At 36.6% G+C, this 21,208-nt stretch overlaps 1 protein-coding gene across 3 annotated transcripts in view; it reads right to left on the reverse strand.

Annotated features, from left to right (window-relative positions):
• Positions 1-203: 203 nt before the first annotated feature.
• Positions 204-21,208, reverse strand: part of LOC145694945 (protein BANP-like) — a 64,427-nt gene continuing 43,422 nt past the window's right edge. For all 3 annotated transcript variants that reach the window (XM_081771731.1, XM_081771732.1, XM_081771733.1), the window contains exons 6-8: positions 6,009-6,146; positions 1,389-1,502; positions 204-486 (exon numbers count right to left, since the gene is read on the reverse strand). In XM_081771731.1, the coding sequence (XP_081627857.1) occupies positions 211-486; positions 1,389-1,502; positions 6,009-6,146 (528 nt within the window). In that variant the 3' untranslated portion in view covers positions 204-210. The remainder of the gene's footprint in view (positions 487-1,388; positions 1,503-6,008; positions 6,147-21,208) is intronic.

The raw sequence follows: 21,208 nt of genomic DNA on the forward strand, positions 1-21,208 counted from the left end.
TGGTACTATTAACGACTGAAAATAAACAATTGGTTCAAATTGTGTCAATCATGCAGAAAATATCTGTAGAAAGTTGCAGCATTCGTATATATAGAAAACAAGATTCACTGGGAAAAGGTATATTACACTTTCTCTACTTAGACAAATATTTCATGAACTTACAGGCGTACACGAAGTTACATCTACAAGGATTTCTACAAGACTGTGATATTAAGATTTATTCGGTTCACAAAATCTAGCCTCATCTATTTTTTCTATAGTTACATCGTCCACAATAGTCCTTAACGCTTCTTCACCATCTAAATCTTGAGTATCAGACGGTTGTATTGTAATACTGTTTTCATCATCATCATCATCTATTGGATCCACAGAAACAATTGTCAAGGTTTGTTCGGTACCATCTGCAGAAATAAGTTCTCCAAACTCTGGTGCTTCGACTTCAGTACTGGTATCTGTTGTTAAGAAGTGCCCATGTGACTGTAAAACCTACAAATAGGAAAATTAATTTATATCTGATCGGAAATTAGTAAAGAGGCTTAAAAATAAATAATATAAATAAAATTTTTAAAAAATATCCATTAACAGAGGCTCGAGATATACAGAAATAACATGCAGTACAACATTAGCCTCGCAAGTGGCAGATTACTATTCCATTTCTTGCAAGCTTTTAGGAATCTTGTGCTTTCCAAAATAACCAAAGTTCCTACAAACGGATAGGAGAAATAAATACAATATAACTTATCTGACGGAAGGCACAGTGGCTCAATATGAGATTTAGCGCTTACCTCTGGTGCGAGGAATCTCTTTTGGTCATGCGAGTTTGTAGTGAACAACACATTTTGTTTGTGGATTTTCTCAAAGTTCTCTCATTCTCTCCCATATTTTTGTTCCATCAATTCTTTCATTTGGCTTCTCTAGCCTACAAGCCATACCGTGACGCATAATTGGGCATAGGGACGTAAAACAAATTTCATTTCAACCTAGCTAATCAGAATATACTTTTGTTATAACCGCGGTTATATCAGATGACAGATTCGTATGAGTTCCTTAAATGGATTAATAATTATTTTCATATATTATCTTCTATCTTAAAACAACATTCCAACAACAAGTTACCTTCTTCCATCTTATATTGATTCACTCGAAACAAACACGTAAAAATTATAGAAAACATAGAAGTGTTTCAATAATACCTTCTGTCAATATACTGATACAAACTAAATGTCTTAGAAGTTATATATATGAACCTTCATTCCTTTTAATGGTATCATTTAAAATAAGCAGACAAAATGTATTACGTCACATCAACTTCAAAAGAGTTAGTGGAAAAAATAAACCACATCTCCAATGATTAGTATTTCTAAAAGTTATCTACAAAGGGATCTTACCGGAAGTAGATTTTCTTCGTTAAGAACTTTAATTTCATGCGTATCCTGGATGCAAACAACTTGATCAGGGGATGCTCGAAGAACTTTAAAAGTACCTTGTGTAGTATGAATTACCTGACAAGAAAATAGTGTAGAGTTAAATTTTCAGGAAATATTAACACTCAATAAAAGGTGCAAACTCATCAAGTTTAGGAAAACATTTAGTTTAACGTCCCACATTATTTCACTTAAGCTGGAAACTATGAATACGAGTGGTGTTCCATATTGATCTTCACTTTCTTCGTCCCAGGAATCTACGGTCCGCCATTTTTGGCATAACAGTCATTGAGAAGTAGTACATAGGTCTCTGTTGTCAGGCGTCAACACAGGGCGAAAGAGAATAATTTCTGAGGTCTATTTGTGCATTTCTCTAACGACTGCATTGCGTGAGCAGACAGTTTATTTAGCGATCAGCAGCAACAGAGAGCGACGATTTAGTTTTTTATTGAAGTAGGGTGTAAGAACTGCTACGATACAGAGGTGATTAGTGGAGTACGTGGGTAACATGCAGGGCCCTTAGAAACGTTCACAACTGAGTAGATAGTTAAAAACGAGCCCGTGATGAAAAAAAGGAAGCAGTTCCGGAAGGAAAGTGACACTGACAATTACAATTAATATCTTGCGAGTGAAGCAGCTTAAACAGAAAAGTGCGTTACGCTCTGGGAAGTACAGGAAGATCATCGTTCCTATTACCGTTCTAGTTACGATTTGGCCTTTGGATTACTATGTGTTCGGGGCTTTGAAGAAGTACTCTGATATTGAGAGAACATGACAAAACCAACTGTTAGTTTTGCATACTCATACCCTCTCTCCAACACACAGCGAAGACTAAAAACTAGAATGAATTGTTTTTATGGTGGCAAACACAATGACAGGATATGACAAGAATTTTTGTTTTAGCCGATATGTATTCAGTGCTGCAGTTGTGAAACTGAAACCCCAAAGCTGAGTACTGGCTCAATCTTATAGCATGAAGATGAAAGGAAAAATATTCAGGGTATATAAAAACGCGTCGAGCTGTGAAATGTTTTTTAAGTTTCATTTAACTTGACAAAAGAGGGAAGAAGAAGAAAAATGCATCCGTCAGAGAAGCAAGAAACCTTATTGCATTGTTATCAAATTTACTTGACTAACGATTATTACAAAACAAAACAGGATATCTGTAATTTCAATCAATTTCTTGAGTTAAATATTTAAAACATTTATTTTAAAGTTCAATACTACATTCAATAGTTCAAGCATTCAATCTAAGAAGGGGGGGGGGGGGGGGGAAGACTAAGACTGGTCTCAATGTTAGAGATGTCCTTAACTAGCCATCCAAGCGCTGTTCTACTCGCTTTGTGTTCGAATACCTACTAGCTTAAGTGAATTAACATTTCTTTCTAGGTAGAACACTGATTTTTTTCTCTCTATTTATGTATATCAAAATATTTGAAACATGTAACATATGTGAGGTGATAATACTGAGGATAAATGTGCAGTGTCTGTTCGTTGTTAGTGATGTGTTAGATAATCGCCATGCGGGGTAGAACGAAGGTATGGTGTTGAAGCGAGCACACGGTGTTGATGTAAAACGGAAGATTTCGTCGAGTTTCAAAGAGTGTACGGTTAATTGGTGCAAGCGTATGTATGCTGGCCAGTGTCTCAGATGTGTCGTGAGAAACAATGTCCAAAATGAATACGGCCAACTCAACTCATGATAAAATATCATTGACGAAAAGTAATTGACTGTGGAATTCAATCAATAGCATTTGTGGTCAGGCTACAATTTCCAAACCACTCATGACCGCTAATAATATTTTAAAGCGAAGAAAACAGTACAGAGAGCATGCAAAATGGACTGCCAATGATTGAAACAGCATAATAGAGTCCCTCTCTTATATTATTTCCAACAACACATCGTGTTCAGTATCGAGGATACCCAAAGAATTTCATGCTCCAAACTTTTTCCTTCCTAGTATTAAATATGGCGGAGCATGATGCTGTGGGTCGCAAATTTCTAGTATTCCGTGGATTTGTTATTAACTAAGACGACGCATTACTGCTAATGATTATGTGAATAACTTAGGTGACCACATACATCCTATGGTCCTGATGTTTTTCCGACCAATGACAACTTCTTAAGATAACAATGTGTCAATTCACGCTGCTGGAGCTGTTGAGGCGTAGTTTCATGAACATCAAGATGAACTAAATCTCCCCTGGCCCGCCCAATCGATAGAAGAATCACAGCTGTTCTTTCTTCTTCGCACTGTGCGTACAGTTAGAGCAAGGGATAGAATGCACATAATGCAGTGATATACTGTAAGGCATATGACCATATAAGAAAAACATAAGAAACTACTACAAAAATGCAACGATTCTATAATGCATATGAAAAAGATCTGCAGGATTTATTGATACCCTACACTGAAGTAAACTGCATAAATATTGATAACGTATTAGAATCATATACATTATTAAAACAAATGAAGAACACACATTAAATCAAAAAAGTGTTAACTCACCACTGAACAAGTAAAAATTTTGTTTGGTCTTACCGAAGTAATTTAATACAAAAGTAAAATTCGGAAATTGATTTTCAAAGTTCAAACTGATATTCAGAATACTTTTATATGTGAAACTAGGTATAATACTTGAGGAATATATGCTCATCAAATATTTAAAAAATATATATTTGGTCTAGGAATTAATTCGTGCGGTTGGTACGCACACATTGAAGCTGTAGTACAAACACAAAATACATAAATACCTTAAGAAAAATATTGTCCATCGCTAGCCACCACTTTTGCCCATCTGCCAGGCAATGTACGGATTCCGTGGCGAAAGAAGTCCTCATCCTTGGAAGCGATCCAGTCAGAGACCCATGTTTCGATATCTTCTGAAGAAGTAAACCGCTGTCCAATCAAATCGTTGTTCATGCAATCGAACAAGTAGCAGTCCGAAGGAGCAACGTCTGGTGAATACGGCGGGTGGGGTAAAACTTCCCATCCGACATTTTCTAAATAGGTTTTGACCGGTTTTGCGACATGTGGGCGAGCGTTATCATGTTGAACAATAAGTTTATCATGTCTGTTCTCCCATTCTGGTCGTGTTCTGGCCAGAGCTTGCTTCAAACGCATTAATTGTCGTCGATAACGTTCTCCATTCATAGTTTCACCCGGTTGCAGCAGCTCATAGTACACCACACCTTTCATATCCCACCATATGCACAGCATAACCTTTGCACAGTGAATATCTCGTTTTGGTTGTGATGGACCTGGTTCACCTGGTTTCACCCAGGCCTTTTTTCGTTTAGGGTTCTCGTAATGGATCCACTTCTCATCACCCGTAATAATTCGATGCAGAAACCCCTTTCTGCGCTGTCGTTGAAGCAGCAATTCGCAAATGGTTTTTCGTCTTTCAACGTCTCTGTCTTTCAATTAATGTGGAACCCAATGTGACATCTTTTGAATCATTCCTATGGCTTTCAAGCGTTTGGAGACTGTTGTTTGATCAACGCCTAATGCTGCTGCAAGTTGTTCCTGCGTTTGACACGAATCCTGCTCGAGCAATGCTGTCAATTCTTCGTCTTGAAATTTTTTTGGCTGTCCAGCTCGCTCTTGGTCTGCCAAGCCGAAATCACCACTTCTAAACCGTGCAAACCACTTCTGACACGTTCGCTCAGCTAGAGCATGGTCACCATACACTTCCACCAAAATACGATGACTTTCAGTCGCACTTTTCTGCATGTTAAAGTAATGCAGCAGGACACCCCGCAAAAACACTTTATCAGGCACAAATTGCGCCATGTTCACTTAACTACAAACTGGTGTTGTTGACGCTTTAATCCACTGCCCTATACTACGAACGATACGCGATGACAGGGGTTTGCAACACATGTGTGGATACACGGAACTGTGGGACGCTCCGTTCGTTGCGCCATCTCTTGTCCACCCGCACGAATTAATTCCTAGACCAAATATATCAAATGCAAACCCAACTAACTAGTTTAGTTATAAAAATACGAATACGAATAAATTATAAGTATGATTATAAATAGGAACTTTAAAAATACTTAAATATGTTCATTTTCAACAAAACTTATTAACCAACAAATGAAACATTTTATTAATGTCTATGAACCTTTCTTATTTTTGAAAAGTCTACTAATTTATCTACAAATTTTCAAGATCAGTTGGAGGGGGTTAAAATAAATAACGGAATACTCCTTTAAGCCTCTGTTTAATGAAAATTTGCAAACAGTTTCAATGGCTTTCTGCCTCCATCAACAGTGTCTTAGGAAATAACTTCTCTGATGAATTAATTACATTATAGGGCATCTTCCTACTAGTAGAAACAACATGACTGAGTACAAGGAACTAATTATCTTTCTTGGCCCCTCTTTGTAATGTACAAAACCTGTAACTTCATGTACCTTAAATCACTGGGAGACAAATTAATGAAACTATAATACGCATCTTCCCATTAAACGGAGACATATTATTCAATATTCTCCCTATGTATCACAAAGTGAGAGTTGAAATAATTTGGAAAGGGAAGTTTTATTTATCATATTATTATTATTTAGCTTTCTTTTACCTGAGCTTCTAAGGCAGCCATGGTTTCTTCTAGTAGTGAATCTGTTGTTCTCTTGTCAACAACGTGCACTGGATCTCCAGGGACTATCTCGCTTACACTAGTTGGTGGAGGCTGGGTCTCCGCTGACGATGACGTATGCTAGATGAATCAAAATCATAAAAAACTTATACATTAAATCGTGTTCTATATGCCTTATACATCTTATCAGAAAATAATGAAAATATTATCAAACACTAAATAAGGTACACTAAAAAACTTTCCGCTAAACGCTTCATCAGATAAGGAGAGTCCGGCCAGATTGAAATGGAAAGACTTGAGGAAGATAACACTAATATAGTGGACAGGCTGATGAAAGTACCGGAAGAAACAACCAGAACTGGAAAATATAAATTAATAAACAAGTTAGTTTCGTTTGACATTACAGAAATAGCAGACTTCTAGATTATGGAGATTCAATACTAAAACAGAAAGTGGAAGATCTATCACTTCCGGGTGCAACAGAAAAGACGATGAAACCACACGAACTACCAATGCCTCGCTGCATATTACCATTCTTGCTTCTGGCTTTTCTAGGAAGATGCCCGAGGAAGAAAAGCCTACTCTTGCAACAATAAATCCAGATCAAAAAATCACTCGCTTCTCGTTGTCTATTGTTGTTTTTGCTCTATGATGAACAGCATTGAAATCAGAAATCGAACAGCATAAATTTCTACAGTTCCGGTACGAATAGAGAGAAACGGGTGGAGATAAAATCTATTCTTGGAATGTTGAGTCAATTTAAAAAAAAAATAAAAAAAAGTTTCTCGTTATCTATTATCGCTTTGTTCTACAGAGATCAACGTTGAAACCGAAAATGGTTAATTTCAACCGCTTCCGGTTTGAATAAGAGGATACAGAAAGGGGTTTGTATCATTTTTTAAAAACCTGAATCCATATATCATTTCTTGCTCTAACTTGCCGTTTTTCCTCTGATACCTATCGACAGATAAACAGACTTTCCATACCTATAGATAGTATAATTCAAAGTCCAAAATGGAGTAAATTAACAAGAATAATAAAAAATTAATTACATAGGAATATTTAAAATGTAGTAACATTAATGAAGGAGAATAAAAAATAAATGTAGAAAACGTTATTAAAAAAAGAAAATGAAATAAAGTAAAGATAGGGGAGTGACTGCAGTAACCGCAAACGTTAAGACCTTGAGGGAGAGTGAAGGGAAGAGGGGTTGCAGATACGATAATGCTCAAGTGTCTTCCAATTTCTATCTAAGGATGATTTTTTGTAGGGATGGCCAATTCCGGAATTTTTACTTTCCGGAATCCGGAAAGTAAAATCGGAAAATTCCGGAATTCGGAAAAATTCCGGATTTCGGAAAAATTCCGGATTTCGGAAAAATTCCGGAATTTAGAAAAAATCCGGAATTCGGAAAAATTCCGGAATTTAGAAAAAATCCGGAATTCGGAAAAATTCCGGAATTTAGAAAAAATCCGGATTTCGGAAAAATTCCGGAATTCGGAAAAAATCCGGAAATCGGAAAAATTCCGGAATTCGGAAAAATTCCGGAATTTAGAAAAAATCCGGAATTCGGAAAAATTCCGGAATTCGGAAAAAATCCGGATTTCGGAAAAATTCCGGAATTCGGAAAAAATCCGGATTTCGGAAAAATTCCGGAATTCGGAAAAAAAATTTTTCTTTATGTAATCCTAAGAATTTTGTTCAAACGCAAACGAACAAATTTCCTTTTTGTAATCCTAAGAATGTATGATGCAAGTTAAGCTGAAACTTACATCCTAAAGTATACACTACTCAATCTTCCCATGGTTAATGAGATGTAGTCCAAAAGTACGATGTACTTCTAATATTTAATTTTTGTTTTACTGTGATATTGTCTAGAGGTAAGACATATATCACACTGAGATAAACAACTTGACATAATGAAGATGTTATACGTAGTTTTCCAGAAAATCGTGAGAAACTAATTTTTGTGAAGTTAAAATATCCGTCGCTTGTTGCCAGTGGGATGCAATTGATAACTTTTATGCTGGAATAGTATTATTATTATTATTATTATTATTATTATTATTATTATTATTATTAATCGTTTATGTACTGTAAAAGAAAAATGTGAACCGTTAAGTAGTAGATTTTATCTGTTGTTTTTTGATATCTTCTAACAGTAATAACAAACTGCTTGTAAATACGCAATGATTATCAAGTACAATGGCATATTAATGTAAGGACTACTCTGCAGACTAGCAATAAACAATAACAGATAAACAATAGTTGCAAAAAAAAAAAAGTAACTAACTTGGGCACGTCAGAATGTTCGCGAGAATATAGGGACGCATTGAGACTAGCAAAGAGCGTGCTATTATCATTACTCAAAGGGCCGTACGATGGAGGCATTAATGTTAATGGCACTAATGAGCACTTACTTGCTCTAACGGTTAACCTCATTTTTGAGATGATTCTTAGAAGTGGGCGTGTTGGCATGCAGTTAGAAGACCTATATCCATTATTTAAAAAGCACACGTTATCTGTGAAGTACTAACGATTTGCGTCACTATCGAACACTAACGTAGCACTAGCGACGTTTAAAGTCGAAATGGAGTCTGACATAAGTGGCTTGTCAACTTCACGGACATTATATTTTCCTTGAATGAGAGAATTTTGCGCCCAGGAAATTTGCGCCCTACCACAAAAATAGGAAAAAATGCGCTCGCAATATATTTGCACTGGGATGTTTGCGCCCTACCCCAAAAAGAGGGGAAAATGCGCCAGCTATATATTTGCACTGGGATGTTAGCGCCCTACAATTCAACTTATTTTTGTATTGTGTAAAGTAACTTCCACTCACACTTGAACTAGGCTTGCCTATCATCGTCTCAGTGAGTTACTCCATCCGTTATAATATTCCGAACAAATGAAAAAAATACAATTTTAGTTCACTAAAGGGCAATCCATACAAATACAATTTTTCATTATACTACAAAATTTACAAAAAAGTATAAATGACTGATATATAATTATTAATATAATCAAAGAGTATAATTTAATCTACAAAAGGCTGTTTGGCTCTACCCAGATATCTCTGTTCACAATCCTTGCGAGTTGTTTGGCTTTTCAGGACACAAAATATAGAAAAGAAAATGTAAAGTGAATGTAAAATCAGTTCAGTAATATTATCAAGAAAACTATGTACAGTGTGTTTACTTGCTGGAATTCAAACACACAATTGCGTTCAGTCATTCTTTCAGAAAAACATTTTCCGGGGGGCACACTTAGTATTCCGGAGGGGGGTCACTGCTGGTACTATTCTATTTATTATTATATTATAGACGTATTATTTTGGTCTCCTCCGAGGGGGCACTCTGAGAGCTCTGGGGAGGCCAGTGTTCCCCCAAAATCATCTCTGGAAGAAGCAGTGATTGCGTTGATTCGTTGTGTTCTTTTGGCTTATATTGAAGTTTATTCTCCCCTTATATAGCCACAATGAAAATAAATCACAAATGGCATGGTTGTGGGGGGAGGATTGTTTATGCTGTAATGTCAGCCCCTCCGAGCAAATGCGTAAGCTCCAATAGGTTCTTTTATTTCGCAGGGCTCAACTTCCCGGTGGAGGTACATCGCAGGCGCAATTTTCCCTGTTCTTGAGGTAGGGCGCAAATTTCCCAGACGCAAAATTCTCGACACCGTTCGAATGACCTCGGAAAACTATATCTTTTTCAATACTTTTTTTATATTCTTTTACTAGAGATTTCTTCATAGCTTCTTATTAAAATACTTACTAATATATCCTCATTTTATTGTCCTAACCAATCAATATGGGTATGTTGTCAGTAAAATATTTAGATTGATCGAGCCTCTGGTGTGTAACCACAGTATTTCATATCATCCCCCCATTAGAAATCTTGGCTAAACGAACCAATATATGTTGCCAATAGAATAGTTTAGAATGATTGAGCCCCTGGTAAATAACCACAGTATTTCGTGACAGACCCCCCCCCCCCTTCCTATTACCATATTCTAGCTACATGCCTGACTCAGCTAATTCTCTACATTCTTTACCAAGCACACATTTTCTAAAGTGGAAAATGCTCTCTAAATACCTAAGCTCATTATTTTCAGCACATGCACAAATTGGGTAACATTCTATCTACATGAATGTTATATATATGTCGATTACTGGAAACCGCTTCTCGCTATCTATTACCATATTTACTATATAATGATTAACGTTAAAACCGGAAATGGTTGATTTGTACCGCTTCCGGTTTGAATATTACATTTATCAGGGAACTCGATTCTTAACTATTGACTCTGTACATCATGGCCAAAATTGATTGGTAATCCATCAGATAGTTCTTGAGACTGTTTGCTTCACTGACGGACAGAATGAATATATGGCTATAGAGTTTTGATAAACTAAATTCGTTAATGAGTGATGATGGAACAAATATAAGAAAGGTAGGCCTTCCACCGGGAAAATTTTCGAACACAAAATTAGCCATCGAAAACCCACATGTCCTGGGTTAGAATACCATAGATGAAAACTCTACCACTGAGTCATCAATCACCCGCTTATTAGTTTTATTAATTATTATATTAATATAAATTAATGAATGCCTGCTTATGTTAATTATTGAACAATTACATTGTACACTTCGTAAAGTCAAAAATTATAAAAATGAAAAATGAAATCTTTGAGTTTTACGTCCCACGGTTATGCCGGTTAGGCTAAAGGAGACGGTGATTATGAGAGATGAGTGAAATGGTGGAATGAAGAAAGTGGGAGGAAACGGGAGAACCCCGAGAAAACCCACGAGCACGGTGTTTGTCCACCACAAAGTTCACTTGGCGGGGGCTGGGATCGAACCCGGGACCCCAAGCACCAGAGGTGAACGCTCTACCACTGAGCCACCGCGCCCCCCTCAAAAATTATAAATTTGTATTTACTGTACATACAGTGAGCGCAGAAAGTGTTCGTACACCTATGCTATTGAAACGAGAATGCCTGCGAAAAAGAAACAGAAAATTTAAGAAGTGTAATAACACACACAATATGAATAATGAAAACTAAGCTTTATGAATATATCAATAAAGAACCACAAAGACAAATTTAATGGTCAGAAAGTAAATAAATTCCGTAGAAAGTGTATAGAGTAGACGCAAAATGTGATCGTACACCTGACGTACGAATACGAAACAAAGATACCACAACTGGGGTTCACTAGTATTCACCTGGGTATACACCTCTGTATAGCATGACGAGTAACAGAATGAGTTTAGTTGTGAATAGAAGTGAAAAAACTGCACGGTGGGCTGTCAAAGTGGGAAGCAACCGAACAGAAACAAATGAGGAGACAAGAAAAGTAATTATTAAATTGCATAAGAAGGGTAAGTCTTTGAGAAAGATAGCAAACCTTGCAGACAGGCCTCGTTCAACAGTACAAACAATAATTGCGATGTATAATGTTTCTATCACTGTGTAAAAAAAAAAAAAAAAAAAAAAAAAAAAAAAAAAAAAAAAAAAAAAAAAAAAAAAAACTGGAAGACCAAGAGTGTTGAGTGAACAAGATAAACGTTACATTATTAGGGAAAGAAAAAAGGTTCCAAAAAATAGTGCTGTGCAATTGGCAACGGATCTGGAAACACGCGGTGTTAAAGTATCAGCCAGTACAGTGCGGAATATTTGCAAGGTATCATGGTCGGATAGCCAGGAAAATGTTCTGGGTGAACAAGACAAATCGTATAAAGAGACTAAAGTTTGAAAAAGAGTATAAAGATAAGGGATCAGGCTTCTTTCTGGAATAGGGTCATATTTTCGGACGAAAGTAAATTTAACTTTATCGAGTCCAATGGGAGGCGTATTGTATGGCGCAAGGTGAATACAGAGATGAATCCTCAAAATCTCGTCCCTAAAGTAAGACACGGAGGAGGGTCCGTGCTCGTCTGGGGTTGTATGAGTGCCTCAGGAGTGGGTCGTCTCCACCTTATCGATGGAGTGATGATCCACAAAGTGTATATCAACATATTAAAGGAAAATCTCCATACTAGTGCGCAGAAGATGGTTCTTGAAAACAATTTATTGTTCAGCAAGACAACGACTTCAAACATACAGCGGAAAATACTCGATTGTGGCTACTCTATAATACCTTGAAACAGCTTCGCACACCTTCCCAATCCCCAGATATGAACCCCATAGAACATCTATGGTCTGTTCTGGAGACAACAATCAGAAGGCACAGCTTCTCTACTCAGGGCCGGCGCTAGCAATTTTGCCGCCTTGGGCGGTGCTTTCACATGCCGCCCCTTTAATCCGCAAACCTTATTTTGACAGATAACGTTCAAGTGTCATTTAAAAACATGTATAAAATGGAAAAGTAAACAAACAAACAAACAAAAAAAAAAAAAAAAAAAGAACTACCTTTCTGGAATGTTCACGTAATATTTAAACGACTCTATACTGACACAATATTCAGTATGCTCGATTTCGCTGTATATCTGTAATATAGAGCAGCGCATACAGAAAATAAAATTTTAAAAATATACTTTAATCATGACTAAGAATTTTAATTTTTAGGCTTATTTTATATCAAAAGGCGTTTTCAACAAAGTATGGAGCAAGAAGATAATACAGTAAATCAGATAATTATGGTAAATGTAAGTGATTAGCTTAAGCCTTATAATGTACTAAAACACAATAGACATACATAAATTTAACATACCTTAATTGAAAGAAACTTTTCTTGCTTTGATATGAGCAAATTCCTTTATCACATCACGTAGTCCAATGTTTTAGCCAATTTGTGTTCTATTGATATCGTCGCTAGACCACTCAAGCGTGTTTCAGACATAGAAGAGTGTAGATAGTTTCTAATAAACTTAAGTTTCCAAAAACTTCTTTCTCCACTTGTCACTGTTACAGGCAAGATTAACAAAATTCTACGTGCAATACTAACATTGGGAGCAAAGTCATGTTCCTAAATTATTATTATTATTATTATTATTATTTGTGAACTTTCACAGGCTTAATTATAGTGGATAACACTTTCAGTTTGTCTTTCAAATCACTGGGGTTAATATCTTTCAATTCTTCGTGTGTTAAAATGATGGTAAGTTTAGTACACTTTTCAGACAAAAAGTTCAGGTGGTAGGCTATATCTTTACGATTACTTATATCGCAAAGAAAATTGAAATACTCGCTGTGATGTTTAAGTTGCTCAAATCTTTCTCTTAAAAGCTAACACAATCACTTCTAGAACTTTGTAATAAAAATCGATCTTGTATCTTGTTTGTGGATGTTTTCAGTAGCTTCATCCTCTGCCTCGTACTGAAACTGTCTTTTCTTTCGACTTCGAGCTTGCACTGTATTACGTATCAGTGGATCACCCGTATCTAATGCTGATGCCAAGTCCATCGTATCAACTAAGTAAGATTTAAACTTTGCATAATTTCTGCTCCTCTCAAAGTACCCAGATATATTTTCAAGAAATCCTACTGCATCCAACACATGATAATCAATGCTTTAAAGTCATATCAGACAACGAGTGAGTAAAGGAAAGAAAAGTAACTCAGCTGGTTTGCTATACACAGAGCATCGTGGACGACCATTCTATCGGTTCTATTGTCATTACTTATTTGAAGTAAGGCATCATAAACTTCCTATATTTGATAACTGCGTCAGAGCATCAATTCGGCTCTCCCACCTTGTGGTGGATTATGATTTTAAAGTGAGACTACTAATATGTTCCTTTAGTATGGCCTAACGTTGAACTGACGCAGAAAAAAAAGTCATAAACTTTTTTTAGCTATACAAAAAATGAGACATTTCTCAAGAAATAATACGCTGTACGATTTACTATATTCGGAATGAACAATTTGTAAATTGGTCAAAAACTCGCTATTAGAACCTAAATGTCTCTAGATGCTACCAGGGGCGGATCCAGGGGGGGCGATCGGGCGATTGCCCCCCCAGAAGAGGAAACTTTTTTATTTTATATATAAATAAATTATATAGTTTATTTTTTGAAGCTCTTAAAAGTAGCTCTAAGTAGCAGTATTACAACCCACCGCCCCCCCAGTAGTTCGTCCTGAATCCGCCCCTGGATGCTACAGGCTAGAACGGCCTGTCTCAAGTGGGAGTGTACCTTTTGCATACTTGGAGCGGAGCGTTAGAACATTATTGAATAGAAAAAAATATAAAAAGACACCGTGATAATCTTATGCACTCTAGCTCAAAATCCTATCTACACTGCTACAAGGGAAATATTGAACGAGATACCTGTGGCTAGTAGTTTGATAATTGAAAACGAGGAGGAATGCTCTGAATTTCCTGAGAGAGTATTTTCTTGAATGTGAGTAAAGTAAGTTCAATTACATTCTCAGGTTAACACAATCTTATTTTTCCATGTGAGCCTATTACGAAGCATTATATTTTGATAGTATTCTTTTCTTTTTCAAATTTTGCCGCCCATTAGACTTGCCGCTCTGGGCGGTGGCACGGCTCGACCCTCTCTCGCGCCGGCCCTGTCTCTACTAAAGAAGGCCTAAGAAAAGCTATTCAAGAAGAATGGGACATAATCAGTCCCGAAGCTACAGAACTACGAACTACTACAGGTGAAATCAATGCCACGAAGACTACAGACAATCATTAACGCACAGGGTAATCCCACAAAATATCAAATAACGTAATATACTTTATAAGCACTAATTCAAGCATAAGTGTACGGTGACATTTTGCGTTTACAAAAAAGGAAATCTCTCTTTTCTTCTGAACAAAACAGTGATTGTGTTTGTTTGGCCTTTCTCTTGTATATAGAAATAAAATGTATGAATGTGTAGTCTTAATTCTGGTTATATATATATTTTCCACCTCCCGTTCTCATGCTAGCTGTTTTCAATATAAAGTATGCACGGTGTACGAACACTTTCTGCGCTCACTGTAGGTATGTTGACAATAAGCGAATGTTATTAGAATATTTGTTGAGATTTCTTTTCCTCCACTGCCTTTCGTCTGGTTATAAAGTAGTTTGCAGTGCTTTGGAGCAGCTGCAGGTGGGAACGCGATAATGTTTGAGACATACCGGCGACTTTTTTGTGTGTGAAAATAAGCCCTTCCTTATAAAACAGTAAATAACTGCAGTAGCAATTGTCTACGTAAGTGATAAAGACATATCCAACTACAAGAAACTAATACAGTATATATATTCATTATTGTGTTTCTCTTTTAACAGCTACTAGCTAGGGATGGCCAATTCCAGAATTTTTACTTTCCGGAATCCAGAAAGTAAAATCGGAAAAATTCCGGATTTCGGAAAAATTCCGATTTTTTCTAAATTCCGATTTTTTCTAAATTCCGGATTTTTTCCGAATGTCGGAATTTTTCCGAAATCCGGAATTTTTCCGAATTCCGGATTTTTTCTGAATTCCGGAATTTTTCCGAATTCCGGAATTTTTCTGGATTCCGGAATTTTTCCGAATTCCGGAATTTTTCCGAAATCCGGAATTTTTCTGGATTCCGGAATTTTTCCGAAATCCGGATTTTTTCCGAAATCCGGAATTTTTCCGAATTCCGGATTTTTTCCGAAATCCGGAATTTTTCTGAATTCCGGAATTTTTCCGAATTCCGGAATTTTTCCGAAATCCGGAATTTTTCCGAATTCCGGAAAGTAAATTTTCCGATTCCGGAAAACAAAATTTCCGGAATCCGGATTCCGGAAAATTTTGGCCATCCCTAATTTTTTGTATAAATAAGTGTTGGGAATGATGCTGAACGAGGAAATTCGGGTCAGAAGATTTTTGTTTCCGATGGTGTTTTGCACGATTAAATTGCTTGATGTTAAGTTGATAATGATGGGACTGTACAGACAAGAGGATTAACATAGTTACTGAGAGATGATACTGTCCCCTGGAAGGCCAAGACATACAGTACACATCATAAGTAGAAAAAAAAATGCACACTGTTTGTACATTTGCTGTCTCAACATGTTCAAGTATGACCAAGCCCGTATTTAGGTAAGTACTATTCTGTGCCCAAGCACAGCGCTGCAGAATTTAGGGACGGCAAGAATTTTGGAATTCTTTTTTTTTAAGATTCACGTTAAAGTAATATTTAAAACTAACAACCCACAGAGTCCCGCGCAAGCGCGAGAAAATATGTTAACGTGTTTAATTCGCTCTAATTACCGTAGTTACTAAAATTAGCTAGCTTATCTGATTAATTTAAAAAGTCATTCTTTCCCACCCCAAGGGGGGGGGGGGGTGATGAACTTGATCATCATGGATACTGATACCATTAAACTCAGCGACCTCCAAAACTATGAATTCAACACTAATATCTGTCGTTTACGATTACTTTTAAATCTCGCCCCCTCCCTGGAGACTGAAGTATGACCTTGAAGCTGAATTTGGTTAAAACTGTCACTATTCATCTCAGCGACCCCAAAAACTATGAATTCAACTCTAATAATGGTCATGAATTCAACTTTAATGAGAAAAGAAAATGCATACAGGAGAAAAGTTCATTTGCACATACGTTGGAAAGAGTTTGTCTTATTCGTTCGAGTAACTTAAAAAACATATGAAAGAATCTACACTCATTATGTAAACTAGCATAATTTTTTACATATAAAGTTTTATGAAATGCTTTCTACTGAACTCACTATAATGGGTGATATCAATAAAACGGAGAAGTTACTCATTATTCCCAATTTTGTAGTAGTTACTCGCATTGGTATCAATAAAAAGAGAACTGAGCACTACTCGTCTCGGCTGACCTCGGAGAAGCCCCGCCCTTTTGAAATAACCACACCTCTATTCTCGAGTGAGTAACTACTCCGCGTTTGATATCAATAAAAACCAAAGACTCCTCTGTGATGCTAGTAACTTCTCCAAATTTGTGGAGCAAGCTAAATAGGTGACTCCGTGCGAAATATGGCAGAGTATATGATTGTTTTGCTACGCAGAAAACTTGTAAACTGCATAGAAATGTTGCAAATGAAGATTACAAAAAACATTATAGGTTCATGAAGGAAAATGTAGAATGATTAGCACAACATTTTTTTAGGAGAATCAACCGAAATTCGGGGTGGTGCACTACGTAATGAGGAAAAGATGTGGGTTTTCTTGCGTTACGTGAGTGATCCAGGATTCCAGGTCGGAATGTCAGGGGATTCTCGTGTGGCTCAAGGTACTCTTGTCTATGACTACTACAAGTGTAGTGGATGCGATTATTGCGAAATCTGAAAATCCAGAAGTGTGCGTAATATGCAAACAGCAAAGGCAGAGTGGCAAGAACAATATACATTTCCAGGTGCTATCGGAGCACTTGACTATACACACGTGGCAATAAAGAAACCTAGTATGTTGGAGACGAATACACTAATAGGAAGAGCTCATTCGTGGCTAAGCGGTTAGCGTACATGCCTTTGGCATGGGAGACCCGCGTTTGATTCCAAGCGGGAGTTCATGTGGTTCAAATTCCACGTTAATCAGTAGGTCCAGTCCCATATAGCCTCGCTACTGAAAAGGACGTTAAACTTAAAATCAACTCAACTCAACGTTGATAGGAAGGGTGTATACATGAGAATGTATTTTGTTTATGTCAAGGCGAAAGGAGACACGTGTGGTGTGGAAAACGCAATTAGATAGATGTGCTTTATGACGTGAGTGGCTTGACGTTTTTTTAAAAGGGGCCAAGTGTCTGATTTCGTTCTTAAAAGCCAAACAATCTACAAAGACCTTGAACAACACGTGATATGCACCTGTCATGTTAATCTTGATATTGCTGGATTCGATACATCAGCTCCAATTAATTTGTTCCCATGGTTTCAGTGTTACTTTCTTGTTTCCAGGTTTTTTTTTTTTTTTTTTTTTTTTTTAAATTCTTGCTCGAATATTAAAGATTCTCTTTTGAATTTGTGTCTCAGTCGTCGATGTATTTGATATTTCGTTGCATTTCACTGTAATTGCCTTCAAAGCTTTGGCTTTCCTTCGTTTACCTTCTGGTAACTGTGAGTTTGAAAGTACCACTGGAAACTCTTTTATAACATCCACAAATGCACTTTGATTGAAGCTGTTGTTGCTACTTGCCCGTTCCGTGGCGTTTAGGATACTACGCCATAGGTTAAAAACAGCGAAATGACCGCGCGACGGATGAGAGAAATGAGTAATCACTTCTTTGATTGATGCGACTCACTGCCACGCGCAGAGGAAACGCGAGTGACCGTTCATAAATCTGGAGCAGTCTAGACCTGAGTAGTGGGTTGTTTTATTGATATGAAATTGAGAGAGGAGATTACTCCAGGCGTAGTTACTCCGATTCTCGAGCAGGGCTTCTCAGGAGTAGTTACTTATTTTTATTGATATCACCCAATCTTTAATTATGTGATATGTTCGAAATAAAGTCAAAAACACTACCTAGTTTTTTTTTTTGTTTTTTTTAAATCCATGTTTCACTATTACAATGATAAGAGTAATATTTAAGAAATTCAATCATAATTCAAGTGAAATTATGAAATATAAAAATTACATAATGGTTGATTAAGAATTAACAGAATGCATTTTCTTCGGGTGGTAAATTAAAACCTACATGAATAAGCCAGTATTGAGAGAATGTGTCCCCAGTGAATGAGTGGTTAGCTCGTTGCCTTATAATCAAGGGGTCCCGGGTTCGATTCCCGGTGGAAACACAAGTGGTTTGGATCCCAAGTTTAGCTGTAGGTCTCGTCCTTAGTACATCATCATCATTCCATGGAAGGCAATGGCGAACTACCATGGGTTCACTTTGCCCAGGCACCTTCGGGCAGAACACCACATTATAATCATCACTGAGAGAATTAGGCAATTGATATTACGTTGTAACTTTTGTAACTTGTTATACCTAAACTTCTACCCAACAAGAGCTGGTATGTTTGCAAAATCACGGCTTGTTTCCTTGTTTGAGACACTGAGTTTGTGCGAGGGGGGAGGGAACTATTTAGAGTGCAGGGGCGCAAAATAAATATATAAATACGGGCCTGAGTATGACACTCACATCACGGAAGAAGTCATTATGGTTGGAGATGGGTTAATCGAATCTGACAGAACACTTGTTGTTTCGGACTCTTAGCACTGTAGAAACAGTTCCAGTGTTGTTTGGTTGCAGGCCCATAATTAGGAAAATATCGTCAACGAATCGTAGTCAGGAGATTGAAATAGTGATGACTGAAGGCGGTCATTCCAGGTGCACATCAGAGTTCCTTGGTCTGAAGGAGAGACACACGAAGCCTTGAAACAGTATTTTATTATAGAGATGAAAGTTTTTTTTTTTTTTCTCCCAGCATATATACGTACTTTTAAACATCATTACAACTCTCTATAATGTATACCTTACCATAAATCAATATAAAAAGACTAGCTGAAAACTCTGTTTCTTACACGAGAAAACAGATTTATGCAAAATATCTGAAAGGTATAATTGAATCCCTTTTCTCCTACTTAGGATACATATTTGAATTGAAATGAAATTACATATATATATATATATATATATATATATATATATATATATATATATATATATAAAAACAGCTTGGTTTAAATCTAACCACCTACTTTCCAAATTCACTTGAAACAGTTCAAACGCTTTACCGTAATAGTGAAGAGAGAGAACGTCGATATCGTTTTTATATATTGAGAAAAATATTATAGAAATCGCCTTCTTCGCTACCCCTTAGAAGCGGAATTTTTTGAAACGCTGGGTACGTCCATTTATTTAAGGGCTTCGTATTTCAAGTTTCAAATCTGTAACATGAAAGCTCGTGAGATACTCTATTTTGACGTACATTTTGATGCCCTTCCTTCCCCTTAGGATACCATTTTAATCGAAGTGACACGTCAAAAATCCCGGTTCTATGTATACCAAAGCCAAAAGCTTTTTAGCGTATCCTTATCAGTTCTACTCGTCACCAACCAATCGCATTACACGTAACTCCTAAAACCGTTCGACGCACCTTGTGAGTATTTAAAGTCCCGTCTCTTTAAAATACAAATAGACCAACGACTCCTTCATGCTTATTAGATCAATGGAGTAAATCTTAAGGAATTATTGTAAATGATCTAAAATAATAATAAGAAGAACCGCGATTCCTTTACATTGTCACGTTGGTAGCAGTAGACCATATCCTTCAAATAGCACAAAGGGAAAAATAATCGAATGGTGATAAATCAGGGTAACATGAAGACCATTCAACGACTCAGAAATGCGATGCTCTTCATTGAAAACAAGGAAATACTCTTTCAGTGTTTTCGAAATTTCGCTTCTAAGGAGGAAAGGGATACTGCTTGTCTAATATTCAAATTTCATTCCCTAAGTCGGAAGTGTGGAATTTGGCATTTAGGCTTTTAATTAAAAGTATGTTTCAGCATTTCAAACAGTTTCGCTCCTCAGGGAGTCATTTCTATATTCAAATTTCCCTTTATTTTCTTTATTTTCAAAGTACCGAATGTAAGGATTCGTTTAACATGGATATGCCAATTTTGGTAAATAAGTTTATAATTAAAAATTAAAGAAATATACGCTTCAATGTTAATAAAAAATTGTAAAGATTAACATTTCTATCATATCCAAATTTCTTTTTCTTTATTCAGAAAATAAGCAATCTAAAAATACTCCAGTTGGAGGTATAGAATTCGATATATAAACTCTTAATTAAAAGTAAGGGAATATTTTTCGGGAATTCCTCTGTAAGGAAGAAAACGGGGAGACATAAAATATCCAAATTGCTCTTCTTTTATTTTCTCTTTTATTTCTTTCTTTCTAGAAAGTGCTCAATATTGATGTTTACTTAAACTGGAGGTGTGCTCTGCGGTACACAATCTAACTAACTAACTAACTCTATGGTCTATGGAACCCAGAGGTTCAATGCCGCGTTCATAAAAGCTCTCCACTGACTTCTACCCTTAGCCAACTGGATCCAGTTACTACTTTGTATTCCTATTTCAGCGAGATACATCTTAATATTGTCTTCCCATCTGCGCCTAGGTCTTCCTAATGGTCTTTCTCCGATTGGTCTTCCAGTTAAGACTTTGAAAGTGTTCTTATTTCCGCAGAGTGCTATTTGTTACGAAACATAATTACTCATTGAGAAAAAAGCAGAAAGGCTATTACTCACCGCAAAAAATATGTAGCAGAATTTTCTTCTACATGCAACAGG

The sequence above is a fragment of the Thermobia domestica genome, chromosome 9 (genome assembly GCF_964235325.1).
Source record: "Thermobia domestica chromosome 9, izTheDome1.hap1.1, whole genome shotgun sequence".
In the NCBI taxonomy this organism is placed as follows: Eukaryota; Metazoa; Arthropoda; class Insecta; order Zygentoma; family Lepismatidae; genus Thermobia; species Thermobia domestica.